The following is an 18,960-nucleotide window of genomic DNA, read 5'->3' on the forward strand; positions in this document are numbered from 1 at the left end:
CCACATAGAAACATTCACATGCATGTAAAATATGCACTAAATTGCACACAGGCTTCCGTTGTCTCCAAAAGTGAATAAAAGGACAAAACTCTTTGCTTTTGCTCTCATGCTCCTGAATGATGTTAACACGTCTTTATCAAAACCTTACAAAACTATTCATCAACACTGACTGTGAATTATCTTGAGTAGTTATCTTAAATATTTATACTCTCATTTAATATATCATGTTTTACAGTGGGTAAATTATATCCCCATTCCCAAAAGGCACGATTAACTGAGTAATAATGCATCATTTAATGTTATTAAAGTTATTAATGAACAGTAATGAAGCTTTTTTTTTTTTTGCTCTTGAGTTTCTACAAAAATACCAGGCCTTTTTGTATCTACTATGTTAAGCTGAGAGGCTACAAAAATGTTTCAGATATACTAATAACACAGTTCAGTCCACTGGCAAAAAAGAGAGCTGGTGAGGTGTGGCTGACTCCTCTGCTTCCTACAGAGGACCTTTGTAAAAAACCTTTCACTGTGATCAGCCAAACTCCAAATCGCAGCCTGTGAAATGCTGCAGGTTGGCCATAATCTCCTTATTTGTAACCAAAGCCATTTCATCTGGGGCTAGCTTCACTGGCACATGTACACTCTGAGGCCCCTGAAATCCATGTCTTGTTTGACCCTGGGTGGCATGGTATCTTCCTTTTACAATCAAATCTATTGTATCTCCTCAATGATTCTGTTAATTACACATGCTACTGAGGCATCGTTTCCAAAAGCAGGGTTTAAGTTGTCCAAATCCTACACAACTGGGTCTGCCATGTGGAAAAGCAAAGGAATACCCCTGGTTGGAATTATAGTGCCCTTGATACAGGCTGGCAGAGGATAACAGAGTGCCCCTCACCCTTTTAAGAAATACACAAACACACCCACTGAGAGAGAAAAGGGGCCTCCAAATCTGTTCACAGGGCTCACTGACTCACAGTAACCACAGTAACACCAAGAGTCCACGGCATTAAGCCCACAAAAGAGCTCTGAATTCATTAAGTGAGTTTTCAGAAAAGAAATGGCATCTATGGGTCTGGTTCAAAACAACAGTGTTTATACTGGGAAAAGATGTATACCATAAACCACTGTATAGCATAAACAGTGGTAAATGTTTTCCTAAATAGCATTAAAAATACAAATATTGAAATAATTGAAATAATGCAGCTCCTGTGAAAACAGTCACGCAATGCTTCTCAAAAAAGAAAAAAAAAAAACACCCTGCTGCTTCATGTAAGTTCTTCATGTAGGCAATGAGACTTCAAACTACTGTATTGCCCTGAGTGACAAATATTTTGTAGTGTGTGTGTATGTGTGTGTGAAAATTTCATAACACCTGGAAATGTGCAAACTAATTTACTAACATAATAATAATAATAATAATAATAATAATAATAATAATATGCTAAGATCCAATGAGATTTCATGATCCAGTGTGACCATGAACTAGAAAATAGAAAGCCAGATGTTGTAGTAGACAAAATTGACAAGCAGTGCTTGATTATTGATGTTGCCTGCCCTGGAGACAACAGGGTTTGCAATAAAGAAAAGGAAAAGCGGAAAAGATATGAAGACTTAGCAAGAGAGATAAAAAGACTGTGGTATATGAAGAAGGTAGATGTAATACCAGTTATTGTAGGTGCAGTAGGTACAGTTAGTCAACAGATTAAAAACTGGATAAAAAAAAATAGGGGTAAACATCAGGGTAGAACGCTTACAGAAAACAGCCCTACTTGGAACAGTTAGAATACTCAGAAAGGTGCTTGAATGTTAATGGCATCACTTTAGTTCACTGGTTGTGAACAGCAGGCATCTTTATTTCATCTCCAGACAGCGGAAATAATAATAAGAAGAATAAGTTACATTTCTATAACGTCTTTCACTATCCCAAGGTCGCTTTACAAGAAAAAAAAAGACTAAGCAGTACGAGTGGAAGAGAAGTGTTAACAGTGTCTAGAGATTTTCATCTTGTCTGTTTTACATGTTTGCCTTAATAAATATGCATTTTGGGGCGTTTCCAGCTAAACGTGCAAAATACAGGGTGGTGTCTTTGCAAATAGATTAATTACCAACCTCTGTGCTATTTACTGTGCCTGAAAGGAAAAACAACTGTGTGCTTTATTTGTGTTCTTAGTAAATCAGGGGCTAGGTGTACGTATCTAACATAAAATATCATGTTTTTAGTACCAAATATCTCACCATTCAAACTTTTTCAATACTTCATCTAAAAAGAATGGCCAAAATAAGACATAGGATATAGGGCTTTTTAATCATCTTAATCAAAGCAAGGAAACCGGTGAGAACACACATTTGCAATTAGTTATGTCATTTTAATCTATGAGAGTTTAAAAAAAAGAAAGGAAGTTTTATTTTATTTGGATTGTTTTTCAAGCTTGTAGAGAAGGAAGATAAATTTTATATTCATGCAGTTTCTTTTTGATTTGAAGCTGAGGCAGTTTCCCAGATTGGAGCGTTTAGATTGTCAGAGCAGAACATGATAAGCATATTAAATTCCACCAATAGCCTACATATTGAGAAGTAACAACTGCAAGCCTCAGTGTGTGGAAGTAGCTGATGCACCACTGAGACATATGGTAAGAATACTTCCAGCATAAAACATTTGCGCACACCTGTAAATAATTTTCAGGGAATCTCATGGTGTCATGAGCAGTGAACAGTGACAACCTGTGAAAAGATTTACGACTTGAACGGACGCACATACAATAAGATGCAGGGTATTGGTTTCATCTTCCCAGTGAATTTAAAGTGCTTGCTAAACCATAAAACTCGATGCACTCCAGATGAAGTTTCAGAGTGCTTTCTTACCCTGATTTTTATATAAAACCTGGTGATAGCTTTGCTCTTTGTTGATGCTGAAGGTCAGACATTTGGTTAAATCCGAAGGCATTGCCAGGTCGTATGCACATATTCTTTAGAATGGGAGGTCAAAGTTCAAATAAATTTTACAGTTCAACAGATGCATTTAAAACAAAAACACTGTGTGAACAAATTAACTTCTAAAGGATCAAAGATGATGCAACATGCAAAAGACTTTTCAGGTGAATACCTGTTAGGGCGCCTAAAGGCTGGTGGGTGAAGAGTAAAAGCGTGAGATTTGACTGAGCCTGCAGTCAATAGTGAATCCTTTCAATGCTATAGTAACCAACAGTAAACAGATTAAAGTGCCACACCCTGTTCATTCCACTGATCTCACTTGAACCCCACCAGAGGCACATCTGGAAACAGTGGGTTCAAAAGAAGGATGCCCCATAAATCCATTGTAGGTTTTTTAGAGCGGTAGAGAGGATCATTGCACCTTAAAGGTCTTTAGACAAGCCATAAAGATAAAGGTGGCCATTTATCAAAACGAGTTAGTACCGTCTACAGCAGTCTGGGACTTACCTAATTATGGATACACCTTTTTTGTATGTGGGAAATTACTCAATATGACTTTGTCTAACCTCCACCAACTATACAAATAGCCTTCAGGCAAGACAGCCTGCTCTGATTGGGGCTGAACTACTTCAGATTTGCTCAGATGTGCATTCTGTATCAGTATCTGTTATGTTAACATTTCTCTCTTTCGTTTTATTTTTCTTCTGTTTCCCTTGTTTCCTGAAGCAAGAACAAGAGACCAGCTACACCATCCTGAGATGCAAGGGCACGAATGTGACTCTGAATGGACTGAAACCTGATACCAGATACGTGCTGCAGATTAGAGCTCGTACCGCTGCGGGTTATGGCAGCAGCAGCCGCAAGTTTGAGTTTGAGACCAGCCCAGACTGTAAGCACAAACTGGTTTCCCACCTCAGTATTGTATAATAAGTCAGCATTACCTGCGCCATTTACATACTCATGGAGGATTATACAGAATTCAGTCCCAAACTAAATCAAGGTTTAATGTTGGGGTGTTTTATATAATTTAGGATACTTTTAGGATTAGACCCACTTTACCAATGAACTCTTTTTGTTGTTGTTGCAACCACCTTATTAAAATCCCTTCTTCCAGTGTTATGTTTGTAACTACTTATTGTTTTTAATTGTACTGTAACAGTAAGTTGATTTTTATCTTTATATATATATATATATATATATATATATATATATATATATATATATATATATATATATATATATATATATATATATCCCTGTGATGACCTGGCGACTTGTCCAGGGTGTACCCCGCCTTTCGCCCGTAGTCAGCTGGGATAGGCTCCAGCTTGCCTGCGACCCTGTAGGACAGGATAAAGCGGCTAGAGATAATGAGATGAGATTATATATATATATATATGTGTGTGTGTGTGTGTGTGTGTGTGTGTAATGTGTAAGCTATTTAGATATAAGACACCAGTCTTACTGATGGCAAAAATGTTCTGTCATTGTTATATCAGGAAATCCTTTGCATTTAGCACAGCAGGTGTATTTGATACACTGTATATCCTGTTATCAGAGCAGAACCTCTCCTTTCTCTGTACTCGTCTCGCTAATGAAACATTTATAGGAAATCAATGCATGGTCATGGAATAGGATGATAGAATACAGGCAGGAGGCACTTTCGTATCTCCAGGTTACTGAACTGGTTATGGCTCTATCGAACTCCACATGCATAGCAAATGTAAAATGATGGCATAGCTCCCCTGAGATGATAGCTCTCATTATTCATTTGTTAATCTGAGCAAAAAGTGTTCTACATTTGGGATTTAGAGAATCAGTCACCAGAGCTTTCCCGCGCTTTACTTCACAGACTGGAGGTTTGTCAGGATTTGTGGCTTATTTTAAAAAATTATTGCATCTGCAGAGTAGATTTGATGTGGCAATTTGTTAAATGAGAATTAATTTTAAGAAACAGATGATAATGCATGATGGTGACAAATCTGTTTTTGATATAGAGTAAAGAATGTTCTTGTTCTTGCCAAGCTTTCCTCTAAACTTTACTTTGACCTGTGCAGGATCACGTAAATCTTAACAGTATTTCCTTTGCATCTTCTCTTATTTAGTATACTCTGATCCAGTTCATTGCTCTTGCTGTGTTTCTTTATCTCTTTGTTTGTCTCTCCCAGCTTTCTCAATCTCCAGTGAGAACAGTCAGGTCGTGCTAATTGCAATTGCTTCTGCTGTAGCCATCATCCTCCTCACCGTGGTGCTTTACATTGTGATTAGCAGGTTGGTCTGTCACTCATGCTTAACAACTTTACAGAGGTTTAAGTGTGGCCATCTTGAACCTGTCATTTCTCTCTTATACATGTGTCTTACTCAAATGTCCCCCCTTCAGCACCTCCCACCCCCAATATCTGCTAGATGAAGACGTAGATGTAAGAAGACCATGCCCCTGCATGTCAAACAGCTATATATAGTTCTGGATGATTTACTTGGCAAAAGCTGTATTATTTTTCCTGCCTCTGCTTTACTTAATGTAACAGGCGCCATGAGAGCTTGAGTGTCAAGTCAGGCAGAGGGTCTGATCTTGGCAGACAGCGCTGTTGAAAGACTGCATAAATATCTGATTTATTATAAGATTCTAAAATACTGCTCTGCTTCATAGCAAAGTAGACAGGTTCATCCGGGCCATGAATTTTGACTATTGAGTCATTCGATGTTCTCTGGCATAGTATAGAGTAGCAGAAGGCTCACCCAAATGTCACTGATGATAACTGTTAGCTTTCAACACTCTGATTGACAGGTGCTCTGGCTACAGCAAATCCAAACATCCAGACAAAAAGAGACTTCACTTTGGTAATGGTCACTGTAAGTAATGTAATTAATTTTCTGTCAGTCAATACAGTGGAACCCAATGGTCCACCCAGTGGGATTATTTAACCAGGATAATTAACTCAATAATGATATAAACATTCCCTTAATTCTTTGCTTATTTTCAGTGCGACTGCCTGGTATTAGGACTTATGTGGATCCCCATACTTATGAAGACCCGAGTCAGGCAGTGCATGAATTTGCCAAGGAGTTAGACGCTTCTTGCATCGCCATCGACAAAGTAGTGGGTGCAGGTACGCCTTGGCCCGCCTCAACCTCTGCAGCTGTAATGAAGCTACCTGCAACAGGGCAAAATGCATTTATAACAGATGTGACAGGTAATGTAAATGTGAACCATTTAGCACCTCAGCTGGAAGTATATGCTTTTGATTGTGAGCACGGAGATGAGGAGAGCATTGCTTTCAGTACTCATCCTCATCGCCTCACTGCCTTTAATAGAGTGTGTGCCGATGGAGCTCAGGAGTGTGGGTAAGCGGAGCATACCTCCAGCTGGGATATTATTTTTCACCCCCTGTAGCTCATTCTCTCCCAGGAACTCAACGTTCCTGATGTCTTAACCAGTATAGCACACATCAAAATAATGCCTCATAATTTATAGCTGGATAAGCCAATGCAAGAGAACCCAGCAAATAATGAGAATGTTTTCTATAGGTTTTACTCTAAAGCCATTTCATTAAGAAGATTTATGCCTTAGACTTTTGTACCTTGTTCCAAACTAGTGTTTTTAATGCAATAAAGTATGAGGAGAAAAAAGAAAACAGGTTTTTTCTTATGTATTTACTAAGATAATTACATGTTTGTTGGTGAGGCTAGAGAATAATACTGTTTTATTTATGTGCAATGCTTACCAGTCTGAATGCTGTAGATGACTGTGCAAGTTTGAGATGGTGAACATTTTGTATCATGGGCACAATATGAGCCCATGATACAAATGGGGCAGCAGTTACAAAAATGTACACGGGCTTCTCTTCACCACATAGCAATGAGAATTGGTAAAACAATTTCTTTGTTATATGTATATATTTACTTTTAAATTATTTCTTAATAAATGCAAAAACATTAAGAAGATAAGTCTAATAGAGGTAGTCAGCTTGTAACGGTTTGTATTGTTACAAGCTGAATTGTAATTTGTGCTGTTCATTAGAACTGCTGTGCAGTTAGCCATTTACGTACATATGGCATGTGACATAATGCTTTGGGACACTTAATAAAAAAGGATGAAGTGTATTTCTTATCTGTTGTCTTTTGATGTTGAACAATATGACACTAATGTCTGATTATGGCTTAAAATACTTACAAAAATATCCAGAACTCAGTGGCCTCCAAGCTGGAGTGAGCCACAGAATGCTGTACTTTATTTATCCTTCATTAATTATGTGGCTATTAAACAAACTAAAGAAGAATGAAGAAAATAACCTCGATCTAAATGTTATGTGTCCAGGTGAATTTGGGGAGGTGTGTAGTGGTCGTCTGAAATTGCCTTCTAAGAAAGAGATCTGTGTAGCCATCAAGACCCTGAAAGCAGGATATACGGAGACACAGAGGAGAGATTTCCTGAGTGAGGCTAGCATCATGGGACAATTTGATCACCCCAACATTATCAGACTGGAAGGAGTGGTCACTCGCAGTGAGTTGCATCTCAACATATTTCACTATTTGGTTTATATACTAGATGCAGTGAATTGGTAAAACAATTTATAAATAAGACTTTATCTTATTTTCACTCTAATGCTAAAGAATGGCCTGAGTCGGAAGCTTTCATTTCGCCTAAAAGCAGAGTTTATAATGACTTGCTATAGCAGAATGACATGTTTAAATGCGGTTTAAAAGTGCTTGTAAAGTGCATTTATGCATTTTGTTCTCCACGTGTCCATGTAGGTTTTCTCTACATGCTTTCCAGTTTCCTCCCACCTCCCAAAAACATGCCAGTGAATGAGTGTGAATGTGTGAAATATGTGTGCACGATGCCCTGCAATGGACTGGCATCCCATCCAGGGTGTATTCCCGCCTTACAGCAAGGGTTCCCAGTATAAACTTGGCTTCCTCTGTGACAGTGATCAGAATAAAATGGTTACTGAGGATGATTTATGTATTTTACATTTGAACACAGGGCGGCACGGTGGTGTAGTGGTTAGCGCTGTCGCCTCACAGCAAGAAGGTCCGGGTTCGAGCCCCGTGGCCGGCGAGGGCCTTTCTGTGTGGAGTTTGCATGTTCTCCCCGTGTCCGCGTGGGTTTCCTCCGGGTGCTCCGGTTTCCCCCACAGTCCAAAGACAAGCAGGTTAGGTTAACTGGTGACTCTAAATTGACCGTAGGTGTGAATGTGAGTGTGAATGGTTGTCTGTGTCTATGTGTCAGCCCTGTGATGACCTGGTGACTTGTCCAGGGTGTACCCCGCCTTTCACCCGTAGTCAGCTGGGATAGGCTCCAGCTTGCCTGCGACCCTGTAGAACAGGATAAAGCGGCTACAGATAATGAGATGAGATGAGACATTTGAACACACAACTACACAACAAAAGTATTATGCTTTTTTTTTAAATTTGGGTTTTGAACTATAGGTTAGTTGCAAGCCCCTTTAGAATGACTTTAATGGTAATGAAGCATTAGCTATTTTGAGTTATCCATCCATCCATTATCTGTAGCCGCTTATCCTGTCCTACAGGGTCACTGACTATGGGTGAGAGGCGGGGTACACCCTGGACAAATCACCAGGTTATCGCAGGGCTGACACAAAGGCAACCGTTCACACTTATGGTCAATTTAGGCCCTGTCCACACGGCAACGGATTCAGGTGACTCCGATACAATTGCTTATCGTTTAGGCCTGGCGTCCACACAGCACCGGCGTTTTGGGTGCCCAAAACGCAATCTTTTTGAGAACGGGTTCCAGAGTGGAAGGATCTGGCAACATTGCCGTTGTGAAGTCGTCTGGATGAGTAGAACGGATTTGTTTACAATGATGTCACAACCACATGACTGTGAGTGCTTCACGCTGGGTAGAAGTGTAACGAACTCGATGCGAGTTGTCAACAAATCCTATAACTTGGTTCATGAAACGCGCTTACAAAATATTTTCACTGTGAATATTTATTGTGTAATGGTGCAAAGTGAGAGAGAGAATAGCCCTTAAGGCAGAGTCAATCCCGCCAGCAAAAATAGGGGAAAAAAAAGGAGCGATCTCACCTCTTCAGATGTGGGTTTAAGTCCTACAATACATTCCTCAAAAAGGGCGTAGAAGAAATTAATCCATCAACGTGTAGCATTCAATTTATTCCGGACCATTAAAGACGCCGCCTTCCGCGTAGAATCATACGTCATCCTCGTCGCCATATTGGATAGGTCAAAGCGGAGAATAAAGATTCATGTGCTGCGTTTAACTGTACCAACAGGTTTACCGTCCAAACGAGATCATATGGGATTACCTTTCACAGGTGAGAAACAACAAATTAATCCATCAACGTGTATCATTCAATTTATTCCGGACCATTAAAGATGCCGCCTTCCGCGTAGAATCATGTCATCCTCACCGCCATTTTGGAGAGGTCAAAGCGGAGAATAAAGATTAGCTGTGTTTAACTGTACCAACAGGTTTGCCGTCCAAACGAGATCACATGGGATTACCTTTCACAGGTGAGACTGGAAAAATACTTTTCATTGTATTTGGTCATTATAATGTAATTTTACAAACAGATTTTCCTGACTTTGTGGCTAATATGAAGTCTCGCGCATAATAGTTTATGCGCATGCGTCCTTACTTCTTCTATTGTTCTGGTGTCTCCGAAGGGACCGTCTTACAGCGCCCCTAGAGGTGTGGCATGTGTATTGCATCGTTTTCAGCAAGCGTTGCTTTGCCATATGGACCTGATATTTTACTGATTGTTGCCCATTTGGACGCGATATATTTTTAAATAACATCTCGTTGCCGTTGTCGTGTGGATGTAGCCTTAGAGTCACCAGTTAACCTAACCTGCATGTCTTTGGACTGTGGGGGAAACCGGAGCACCCGGAGGAAACCCACACAGACACGGGGAGAACATGCAAACTCCACACAGAAAGGCCCTCATCGGCCACTGGGCTCGAACCCAGGACCTTCTTGCTGTGAGGCGACAGTGCTAACCACTACACCACCGTGCCACCTATTTTGAGTTATAGATTAGTAAATATCTTGATGCTGGTAAGTTCCCTCCTTAGCAAAGGAAACTGTTTTATTGAACTGCTTCTTCTAATCTTTGCACCACAATAAATTGCAAACAGACACCATTCACTTGGTGTCATAAATCTCACTCAATGTTCATTATATTACATGATCAAAGCCTGTGTCTCTAATCTTAAGAGGCTCCTTAACATGAATATTTTCATATATTAGGGCCGTTTCCTCTAAATCTGAGCAAAATATATAAACTGCTTTGAAATCTGCTGTTCAAGTAAAATTCATGCTAACCATGACTCTCTTATGCTTGGTCATTTCAAGTGAAGTAATAGCTGAATCCAAAGTTTTGCAATGATTTAGACTTTATTAAATACTATCAGAGAGAGAGAGAGAGAGAGAGAGAGAGAAATACCTACAGTGCATGTATGTGAAAGCAGCTCTAGGTTCATAGTTTCGGCAGTGGGGGTGGACAGGGCTGGCATGTGTCCTCCATAACCTGTGATGTGACATGATTTATTAACTTAGCCTTGTTAATTCTTAATAACCCAGAGACTTTCACACCCCATTTAGCCTTGTGTTATTTGACAAAATATTTGTGGAACTACAGTTAGTGTTTCCCAGGGAAGGAACGGCTGCAATATTTATCACTAGCTGGCATTATGATCACCAGTTTATTGCCAGGAAACTTGTTGTTGTTGTTGTTGTTGTTGTTGTAAGAAACCATAAAGGCTGGCGACTGAAGTGTATAAAGAGCACTTCATCACAGGTCAGTGAAAGTAAGAGTGTGTTTAATAGTATCCCAGACTGTTTGGAGTAGGAATGGCCCATGTGTTTGGAGAAAGAGGCAGGTCATCATGATATGTAACAGGTTGGACTGTTCATCTACACTACAGAGTAAGCCATGTAATATAAACAGCTCCTAACAAGATAGAAAGTGTCGTATGACTAAAACAGCTTTCATTAACTGAGCTGTGTTTGTTCACGTTCCCTAGCACAGTAAGTTTAGTACTATGCTGCACTTTTTACCTTGAGCTCAGGTCTATTTTTCCCAGATGTGTGGTATTCCTGTTTTTCCATGTACACGTTTGGATGACAAAGGAGCCAAAATAAGGCAAAAATTATCAAACATATAGTAGTAGCATACCTGTTCATCTAGTTGTCCCTGATTTGTCCTCCTTGTTTTGTACATGAACCTTTTATAGGACCTGGAATAAAGATGAAATTGATAAAAAGCAATTTATGTCCAGCAAGGAGAACGAATAAAGCTGTCAGACACTGACAGCTGACCTTGTAGGCCCTTTAGACAGAGGCTTCAGACAGAGACTCTTTTTATCCTTCAGGAAGTGCTCTTGAACTCACGGCCACACACTGACCTCACAGTGTCGGGAGTGTCATGTGAAGAAGTGCACCCAAGCACTGCGAGCCTTGCCATTGTCTTGGGAGCTTAGGCGATATCTCAGATGTGATGAAAGTTCCAGGGTTGGTATCCGTTCGCTTTGCTTCAAACCTATAAAAACGCAGCTGTTTTTTTTTTTTTAAATAGAACACATATGCTGCTGGTCTGAAAGTAATAAATCTCATCACAACTAAAATGGTATCATTCTAGAAATAACTTTGCAATGTTGCTACGATTTCAGAATATACCTATAACATATAGCATGAAAGAAGTGAAAGTTTCAGCTAATTCAAAGGTGTGGAAATGTTTTGCTCAAGTGTCACAAAATGGATCATTAGTTTTCAGCGTAGCAAATCGAGCCTACATGTAGCTCCAGTCAACACAGTGCAGAACTTCAGTTGCCTGAAATCATCACTGCTTCTCTCTCTCTCTCTCTCTAGGTAAGCCAGTAATGATTGTTACGGAGTACATGGAGAATGGCTCTTTGGACAGCTTCCTTCGAGTGAGTATGACACGTAGAGTGCAGATAATGAGCCTCCATTATGTATGATCAGACAAATAGCACAAAAGTTTCATCTTAAATTGATTTAACTACCTGACTTTCTTCCTCATTCACTCTCTCTGTCTCTGTTACCCTGTTCCTGTTTTTCTCACATCACCCTGCAAAGTATCTGCTTACCACAGCAAGCTCTAAATGTTCTCCATAACTAAGAACATTTTGCTTTCCACAGATAGACACAAATTGCACTTTGGTGCAAAGCCAGAGTGGGTTAGAGAACTGATACTGGGACAGAGTTTTTTTTTTTTTTTTTTTGTAGTGATTGTTATGCAAAAGGATCAGCCATTGTATTTTATTTTATAGCTAAAGGGGAATTGTCTTAAATAGAGCCTGATGTTCCAAAAGCTTTTAAGTGTCAGTGGTTTACTTGAACTCGTCTGCACAATGCCCTAATTCTTTCAGAAAGAATAAACTAGGCATCTACTTGGGGAGGAAAAAAAATGCAGATAGCGGGCATGGATTTGCAAACGTGAAGACTATGGCTTTGTGCCTGCCCACTTAAACAGAGTGGGCAAGATCTGTCCTTCAAATGACTTCCCCTTGTGGCTATGTAAGCACAACAAAAATAAACAGACAGTCTGTGGAGAATGCGTGCCATGCAGAAGGATGGCTCTTCTGAAAAAAAGTGCTGATTAAAGCACTAATGAGCTCATTAAACATGTCAGATTAACCTTTGGCCACCACACTCTTGCCTTGGCGGTGTTACATCTCACAATACTTTGCCCACATTTTTTGTCATTTTTCAAGTAGCTAAACATCACTGGGACCATGACAGACATGTCGATATCAGTACAACAAAGTGATAAAATGCCAAATAGATGTTCATGGTGCAGTTTATCGTTTTAATCATATTATACTACATTCTACATCGTAGAGAAAAAAGTTATGCCTAATTGCACCTTATTTCACTGAGCACAGCAAAACTTTGCCAAAAAAAAAAAAATCTGCATCTGGATAAGACAGCTGAGAGTACTTTGCAATTCCGGTTAAATACAGGCTCGATGACTGAAATTAGCATAACATTAAAGCAGTTTGAGCAGAGACGGTCTGGTTTTAGCAGGAGCGGTCTGAACTGTATTCCATATGCGCCTGCACAGCATCCCAAAAAAGGCAAAACAGTTGCAGCAATTTCCTGTGCATTTCAGCAGGGCCTGTTCACTATCAAAGAATACTGACATCTTCTCCAAGAGCCTTTCCTCACTAATGCTTATATCACTATTATTAAGCCATCCTTTGAACCTCTCTGAACTCCAGTCAGTTCCAGGTGGTCCAGGTTTTGTGTTCATCCAAGCTTAGTTTGTATGCAGCATATAAACATAGTTCCCTGCTTTTTCTTCGAAGGAGGTGGATAAATATAGTAAGTAAAAGATAGAGAGAAAGAAAGAAAGACATAATACATAAGAGAAAAGGATTCATGAAAGGACACATTGAAAAAGACCAGCTCCCACACTGGCCATCTGTTGAGAGTGCTTGTTTTGAGTAAAGAAGCCTCTTTCTCTAGAGCTTGCTGACAAATCAATGCTATCTTGCTTATCCGGTGTGTTTCTCCTCTCATCCTGAAGAGCTTCCTCCCTGGTGTTTATCTCTGAACACTGAACATACCTCTCAGCATAAACCCTTTTCACACGTGCCAGTGTAAACAGAGGCAACCTGCCAGTGAGCTTCTGAAAAACAGATATGAAGCCTTTAAAGTAATTTTGTGCATCTTTCTTGTTTGTGTTTTCAAATTATAATGATGTTATATGATGTTCTGAGTGAGACTTATCTGATTTTACCAGTTTTCTGTTCACCTGTTCAGACCAAAGGGACATCAGGTGCAATAAGCTTGTATTCAGAAATGTTTTCAGGCATGACCACATCCACTTCCAGTATTTCTCCTATATTATTATTATTTTTTTATGGTACTGTGATATGAAACACCTACATCTCATCCTCTTTTTCACTCTCTCTCTCTCTCTCTCTCTCTGTATCAGAAACATGATGCTCAGTTCACGGTGATTCAGCTGGTAGGAATGCTTCGTGGTATTGCGTCAGGTATGAAATACCTCTCAGACATGGGCTATGTGCACAGAGACCTCGCGGCCCGCAACATCTTGGTCAACAGCAACCTGGTGTGTAAGGTGTCTGACTTTGGCTTGTCCAGAGTGCTTGAGGATGATCCAGAAGCAGCCTACACAACAAGAGTGAGTGCGAGTTTACTCATACTCTAACTAAAAAAAACTCAAGCTGATGTGATATTTATCTTATTGTTTCGTTCTTGAAACTGCAAATTTTACAAGAGGCCAGTCGCTTCAAGTAGCAGTTCAGATCTATTTGGTAATAAACATGGCTAAACATGACTACATTCATCTCAGATCCTGAACCTGAAATGCCTTATGCTCACTATCTTCTCTCAGCCAAGCTCTCAGTAAATTACTATGAATTAATGACTATATATGTCCATCTGACATACACAGAAGAAGCCGTTTGGCAGCAGAGCAGACACCACAGTATAAATAAATTATGAATCTGAAAAGGCTAATGTAATTCCAAAAGATCACTGCCTAATTTAGAGCATAGGCTTGCTTCAGACCTCAAGCATGTGTTTAGTAAATTGAGTATATTGGATATTTGGGGTGGTACGGTGGTGTAGTGGTTAGCACGGTCGTATCACAGCAAGAGGGTTCTGGGTTCGAACCCAGTGGCCGGCAAGGGCCTTTCTGTGTGGAGTTTGCATGTTCTCCCTGCGTCTGTGTGGGTTTCCTCCGGGTGCTCTGGTTTCCCCCACAATCCAAAGACATGCAGTTAGGTTGATGTGGGGTGGCCTTGGGCTGAGGTGCCCTTGAGCAAGGTACCTAACCCCTGACTGCTCCCTGGGTGCTTTGGTGTGGCTGCCCACTGCTCTGGGTGTGTGTGTTTTCACTGCTTCAGATGGGTTAAATGCAGAGGATGAATTTCACTGTGCTTGAAGTGTGCATGTGACAAATAAAGGTTTCTTTCTTTCTTCTATTCACTTGGAGAAAAAAATGTCATATGAAAAAAAAAGTTTTTATTATCAGTGTACCAGCATATCAGTGCACAGCCACTGTGCACCTTACACACAGCACATATACCTCAAGCCTGTGCACCTTACCTTACCTTGCAATAATTCATAATGTGTAATATTTTATCTTATAATGTGACTCTCTCGTACAATAATTTACAATGTGACTGTCACTGTGCAATACTTTATATGTGCAATACCTCACTCCATAATGTGTAACACAACACATACACCTCAGACTGTGCACCTTACCCCCCCTTTTTTCTTCTCTCTTTTCCCTTCCCCCCTTCCTCTCTCTCTCCCTCTCTACACGCTGTTTGCACTGTTATTGGAGATGCTTTAATCTCATTGTACATGTGTATAGTGACAATAAAGGCATTCTATCTTCTATCTTCTTCTATAAACTTACAAATGTTTTGCTTGGTTCCCAAGTGGCCCAACAAAAAAGTTTTTGTACTATTGTAGGGAGATAAGTTCGAATCCTGATTATTCTGTAGCTGGTCATAAACAGGAGTCCAAGAGAGCAGAATTGGCCAAGCTCTCTGGGTGAGAAGGATGGCGTACTCTCTCTCCCCCCTGTCAATCAGAGCGAAAGTAGACAGATGTTCATGTATGTTTGAGATGGGATGTGCTGGTCTTGAGCTTGCATTTTATTGTTACTGACATCTACTATACAACTTATTAAATATAACTATAATAATAGCTTATTATTAATAAAATAGAATAGATGGAGTAGACATTATGATTTTTAAATTCACACAACAGAAATATCAACAATAGCAGAGTTGGAAATGAGAATTTCTTAAAATCACAAAGTATAAGTTTCAGGTATGATGATGATGTAAAATACTGTGTAACAATATATTTACAACCTCAATTCCAAAAAATGCTGGGACACTGTGTAAAACATAAATAAAAACAGAATGTGAATATTTGCAAATCATGGAAACCCTATATTTTATTGAAAATAGTACAAAGACAAAATATCAAATATTGAAACTGAGAAATTATATTGTTTTTCGAAAAATATATGCTCATTTTGAATTTGATATCAGTAGAGAAGTTGGGACAGGGCCAACAAAAGACTGAAAAAGTTGTGTAATGCTAAAAAAAACTAAGGTTAATTGGCAGCAGGTCAGTAACATGACTGGGTATAAAAAGAGCATCCCAGATAGGCGGAATCTTTCAGAAATAAAGATGGGGAGGGGTTCACTGCTCTGTGAAAGACTGCATGGGCAAATAGTGCAACAATTTAAGAATAACGTTCCTCAATGTAAAATTGCAAAGAATTTGGGGATCACATCATCTATGGTGTATAATATCTACTAAAAATGGTGTATAATTTGGGGATCACATCATCTATGGTGTATATTCCTGCTTCTGCTCTGCTGACTCGTCTTGTCTGAGAGACCCTTTCTGCATTGTTCTTCAAATCAAAATTCATGGATTTGATAAACTGGTCTCTTCACGCAATTGACACAATCTTCTTGACAAGAAGCCTAGGTCCGGGGGAACCAGCCTGTCCTGCCGGAACGTTCGCAGCTGGATATACGATGGACGCTTGGGAGAAGTGTCGTGTCGTGTGCCTGGCGGTTCTTTCTGTGGAGGACATTGAGGATATTTACCTATTCGGAACAATGATCACAGGACTTTTGCTGATTGGACTAGGCATTGCCCTGGTGTATCGAGGAAATCAGAAAACGGTGACAGCTCTTCAAAGCCCCATAAAGCTGCCCGACATGATTGAAGCAGTGGGCAGAGCTGTCGGCACTCAGACTGTGGCTATTTAAAAACTTGAGCCGCTCGGTGGATTCCATATTGGAGAAGTTGATGGCTTTGCAGAGAGATACGGATCATTTTAGTGACCAGAATGGATGAGCGGGGTAGTCTGCCACGTCTACCCGTTTCAAACCTAAACAAATTCCAATCTTATCTTCGTCTTTCCCAGCCAGCACTGCCTCAAGGTCGTTGCTGGAGCAACAATCTTCCCCTGAAGATCACTGCAATTAGACTTTCTCTCTGTATTTCCTATTATTTCCTATTATTCCCTACTGTTGCACCATTCCTGTGTTTGTTTGTTTGTTTGTTTGTTTGTTTGTTTGTTTGTTTGTTCGTTTTGTGTGTATGCTTTTATCTGTGTTGTACTATGAAAGCTAAGTGGTACCGGAGTCAAATTCCTCGTGTGTGTTCGCACACCTGGCAATAAAAGTGTTTCTGATTCTGATATCATTACAAGATTCAGAGACTCTGGAGAAATCTCTGTATGCAAGAGACAAGGCTGAAAACTGACATTGGATGCCTGTGATCTTCAGGCCCTCAGGCAACACTGCATTAAAAGCAGACACGTGTCTGTAGTGGAAATCACTGTATGGGCTCAGGAACACTTCAGAAAACCATCGTCTGTGAAAACAGTTCATTACTGCATCCACAAGTGCAAGTTAAAACCAGATAACTGATCTCAGAGTAATATCCAGAAACACCGCCACCTTCTCTGGGCCCAAGCTCTTTTATGATGGACTGAGGCAAAGTGGAAAGTTGTCCCAAGGTCTGACAAATCAAAAGTAGAAATTCTTTTTAGAAATTATGGAAACCTCATCCTCCAGGTTAAAGAGGAGAGGGACCATCCGGCTTGTTATCAGTGCACAGTTCAAAAGCCAGCATCTGTGATGGTATGATCCTTCTTTCAGCAAGACAACGCCAAACCGCTTTCTACACATATTAAAACTGCATGGCTCCATAGTAAAAGAGTGCAGGTGCTAAACTGGTCTGCCTGCAGTCCAGACCTGTCTCCCATTTCAACATTTGGTGCATTATGAAGCGCAAAATATGACAAAGGATACCCCGAACTGTTGAGCAACTGAAATTGTATATCAGGCAAAAATGGGACAACATTTCTCTTTCAAAACTACAGCAATTGGTCTCCTCAGTTCCCAAACGTTTACAGTGTTAAAAGTAGAGGTGATGCAACACAGTGGTAAACATGGCCCGTCCCAACTTTTTTGAAACGTGTTGCTGACATCAAATTCAAAATGAGCATATATTTTAAAAAAATAAAATTTATCAGTTTCAACGTGATATGTTGTCTTTGTACTATTTTCAGTGAAATATAGGGTTTCCATGATTTGCAAATTCTCATTCTGTCTTTATTTACAGTTTACACAGCGTCCCAACTTTTTTGGAATTGGGGTTGTATCATAAACATATCAAGCAGCAGCTATTGTGATAGTTTAGTTTGGTTTAGTTTATTGGTTTTTGTTAACAGAGCCCGTGCACAACCCAGCTTTGCACCAGAGTTAGCTATGAGCTAATTTTCATCTGTGGTCCCTGGGCAGGCAATGTAAAAGCAGGTACAAAAGAGTACAAGTACAAATCGACATGGCTTCAGGCTAACTATAGCTACCGGAATCTACATCATGATGATGACCATACCATAAATCAGTAGTCAAAGTCAGACTCCTTCCTGTGCCAGCACCTGGTATTCACAGGCAGTCTCCCAACTAGTACTAATCAGGTTAAGGCACACCGGGCAGCACCCACCCATATCCGTTTCTATAGCCCTTGGCCTCTCGCCTATTACATAGTTAGAGTTACAGTGGGGGAGTTGGTCCTCTGGTACCCGTGAGAGTTTGATGCCTTACTCACATCTGCATTGCTGCACCTTGCCAGATGGCAGTACGTACCATTTTTATGATGGTCTTTAGTATGACCTGACCGTGAATAGAACTTGTGATCTCTCAATCAAGTCAATAGTACTCGATCACATATTCACATACTAACTAAAACTAACACCATACTATATAGACTACCACATATGAGGAAAATTAGTTGAAAACTGGGCAGTGCAGTGGTGTAGTGGTTAGCACTGTCACCTCACAGCAAGAAGGTCCTGGGTTCAAGCCCAGCGGCCGATGAGGGCCTTTCTGTGTGGAGTTTGCATGTTCTCCTCGTGTTTGTGTGGGTTTACTCTGGGTGCTCTGGTTTCCCCCAAAGACATGCTGATTAGATAAAACTTTATTGATACCTTTGGG

General features: G+C 40.1%; 1 protein-coding gene across 3 annotated transcripts in view; it reads left to right on the forward strand.

Annotated features, from left to right (window-relative positions):
- The window catches only part of epha3 (eph receptor A3), a 138,170-nt gene that overhangs the window by 96,536 nt on the left and 22,674 nt on the right, over positions 1–18,960 (forward strand). For 2 of the 3 annotated variants that reach the window (XM_060929871.1, XM_060929872.1), the window contains exons 7-13: positions 3,658–3,820; positions 5,100–5,202; positions 5,720–5,784; positions 5,916–6,125; positions 7,250–7,435; positions 11,792–11,853; positions 13,884–14,093. In XM_060929871.1, the coding sequence (XP_060785854.1) occupies positions 3,658–3,820; positions 5,100–5,202; positions 5,720–5,784; positions 5,916–6,125; positions 7,250–7,435; positions 11,792–11,853; positions 13,884–14,093 (999 nt within the window). The remainder of the gene's footprint in view (positions 1–3,657; positions 3,821–5,099; positions 5,203–5,719; positions 5,785–5,915; positions 6,126–7,249; positions 7,436–11,791; positions 11,854–13,883; positions 14,094–18,960) is intronic. The other variant, XM_060929873.1, reaches the window with a different exon arrangement.

Source organism: Neoarius graeffei, chromosome 9 (assembly GCF_027579695.1).
Source record: "Neoarius graeffei isolate fNeoGra1 chromosome 9, fNeoGra1.pri, whole genome shotgun sequence".
Classification (NCBI taxonomy): domain Eukaryota; kingdom Metazoa; phylum Chordata; class Actinopteri; order Siluriformes; family Ariidae; genus Neoarius; species Neoarius graeffei.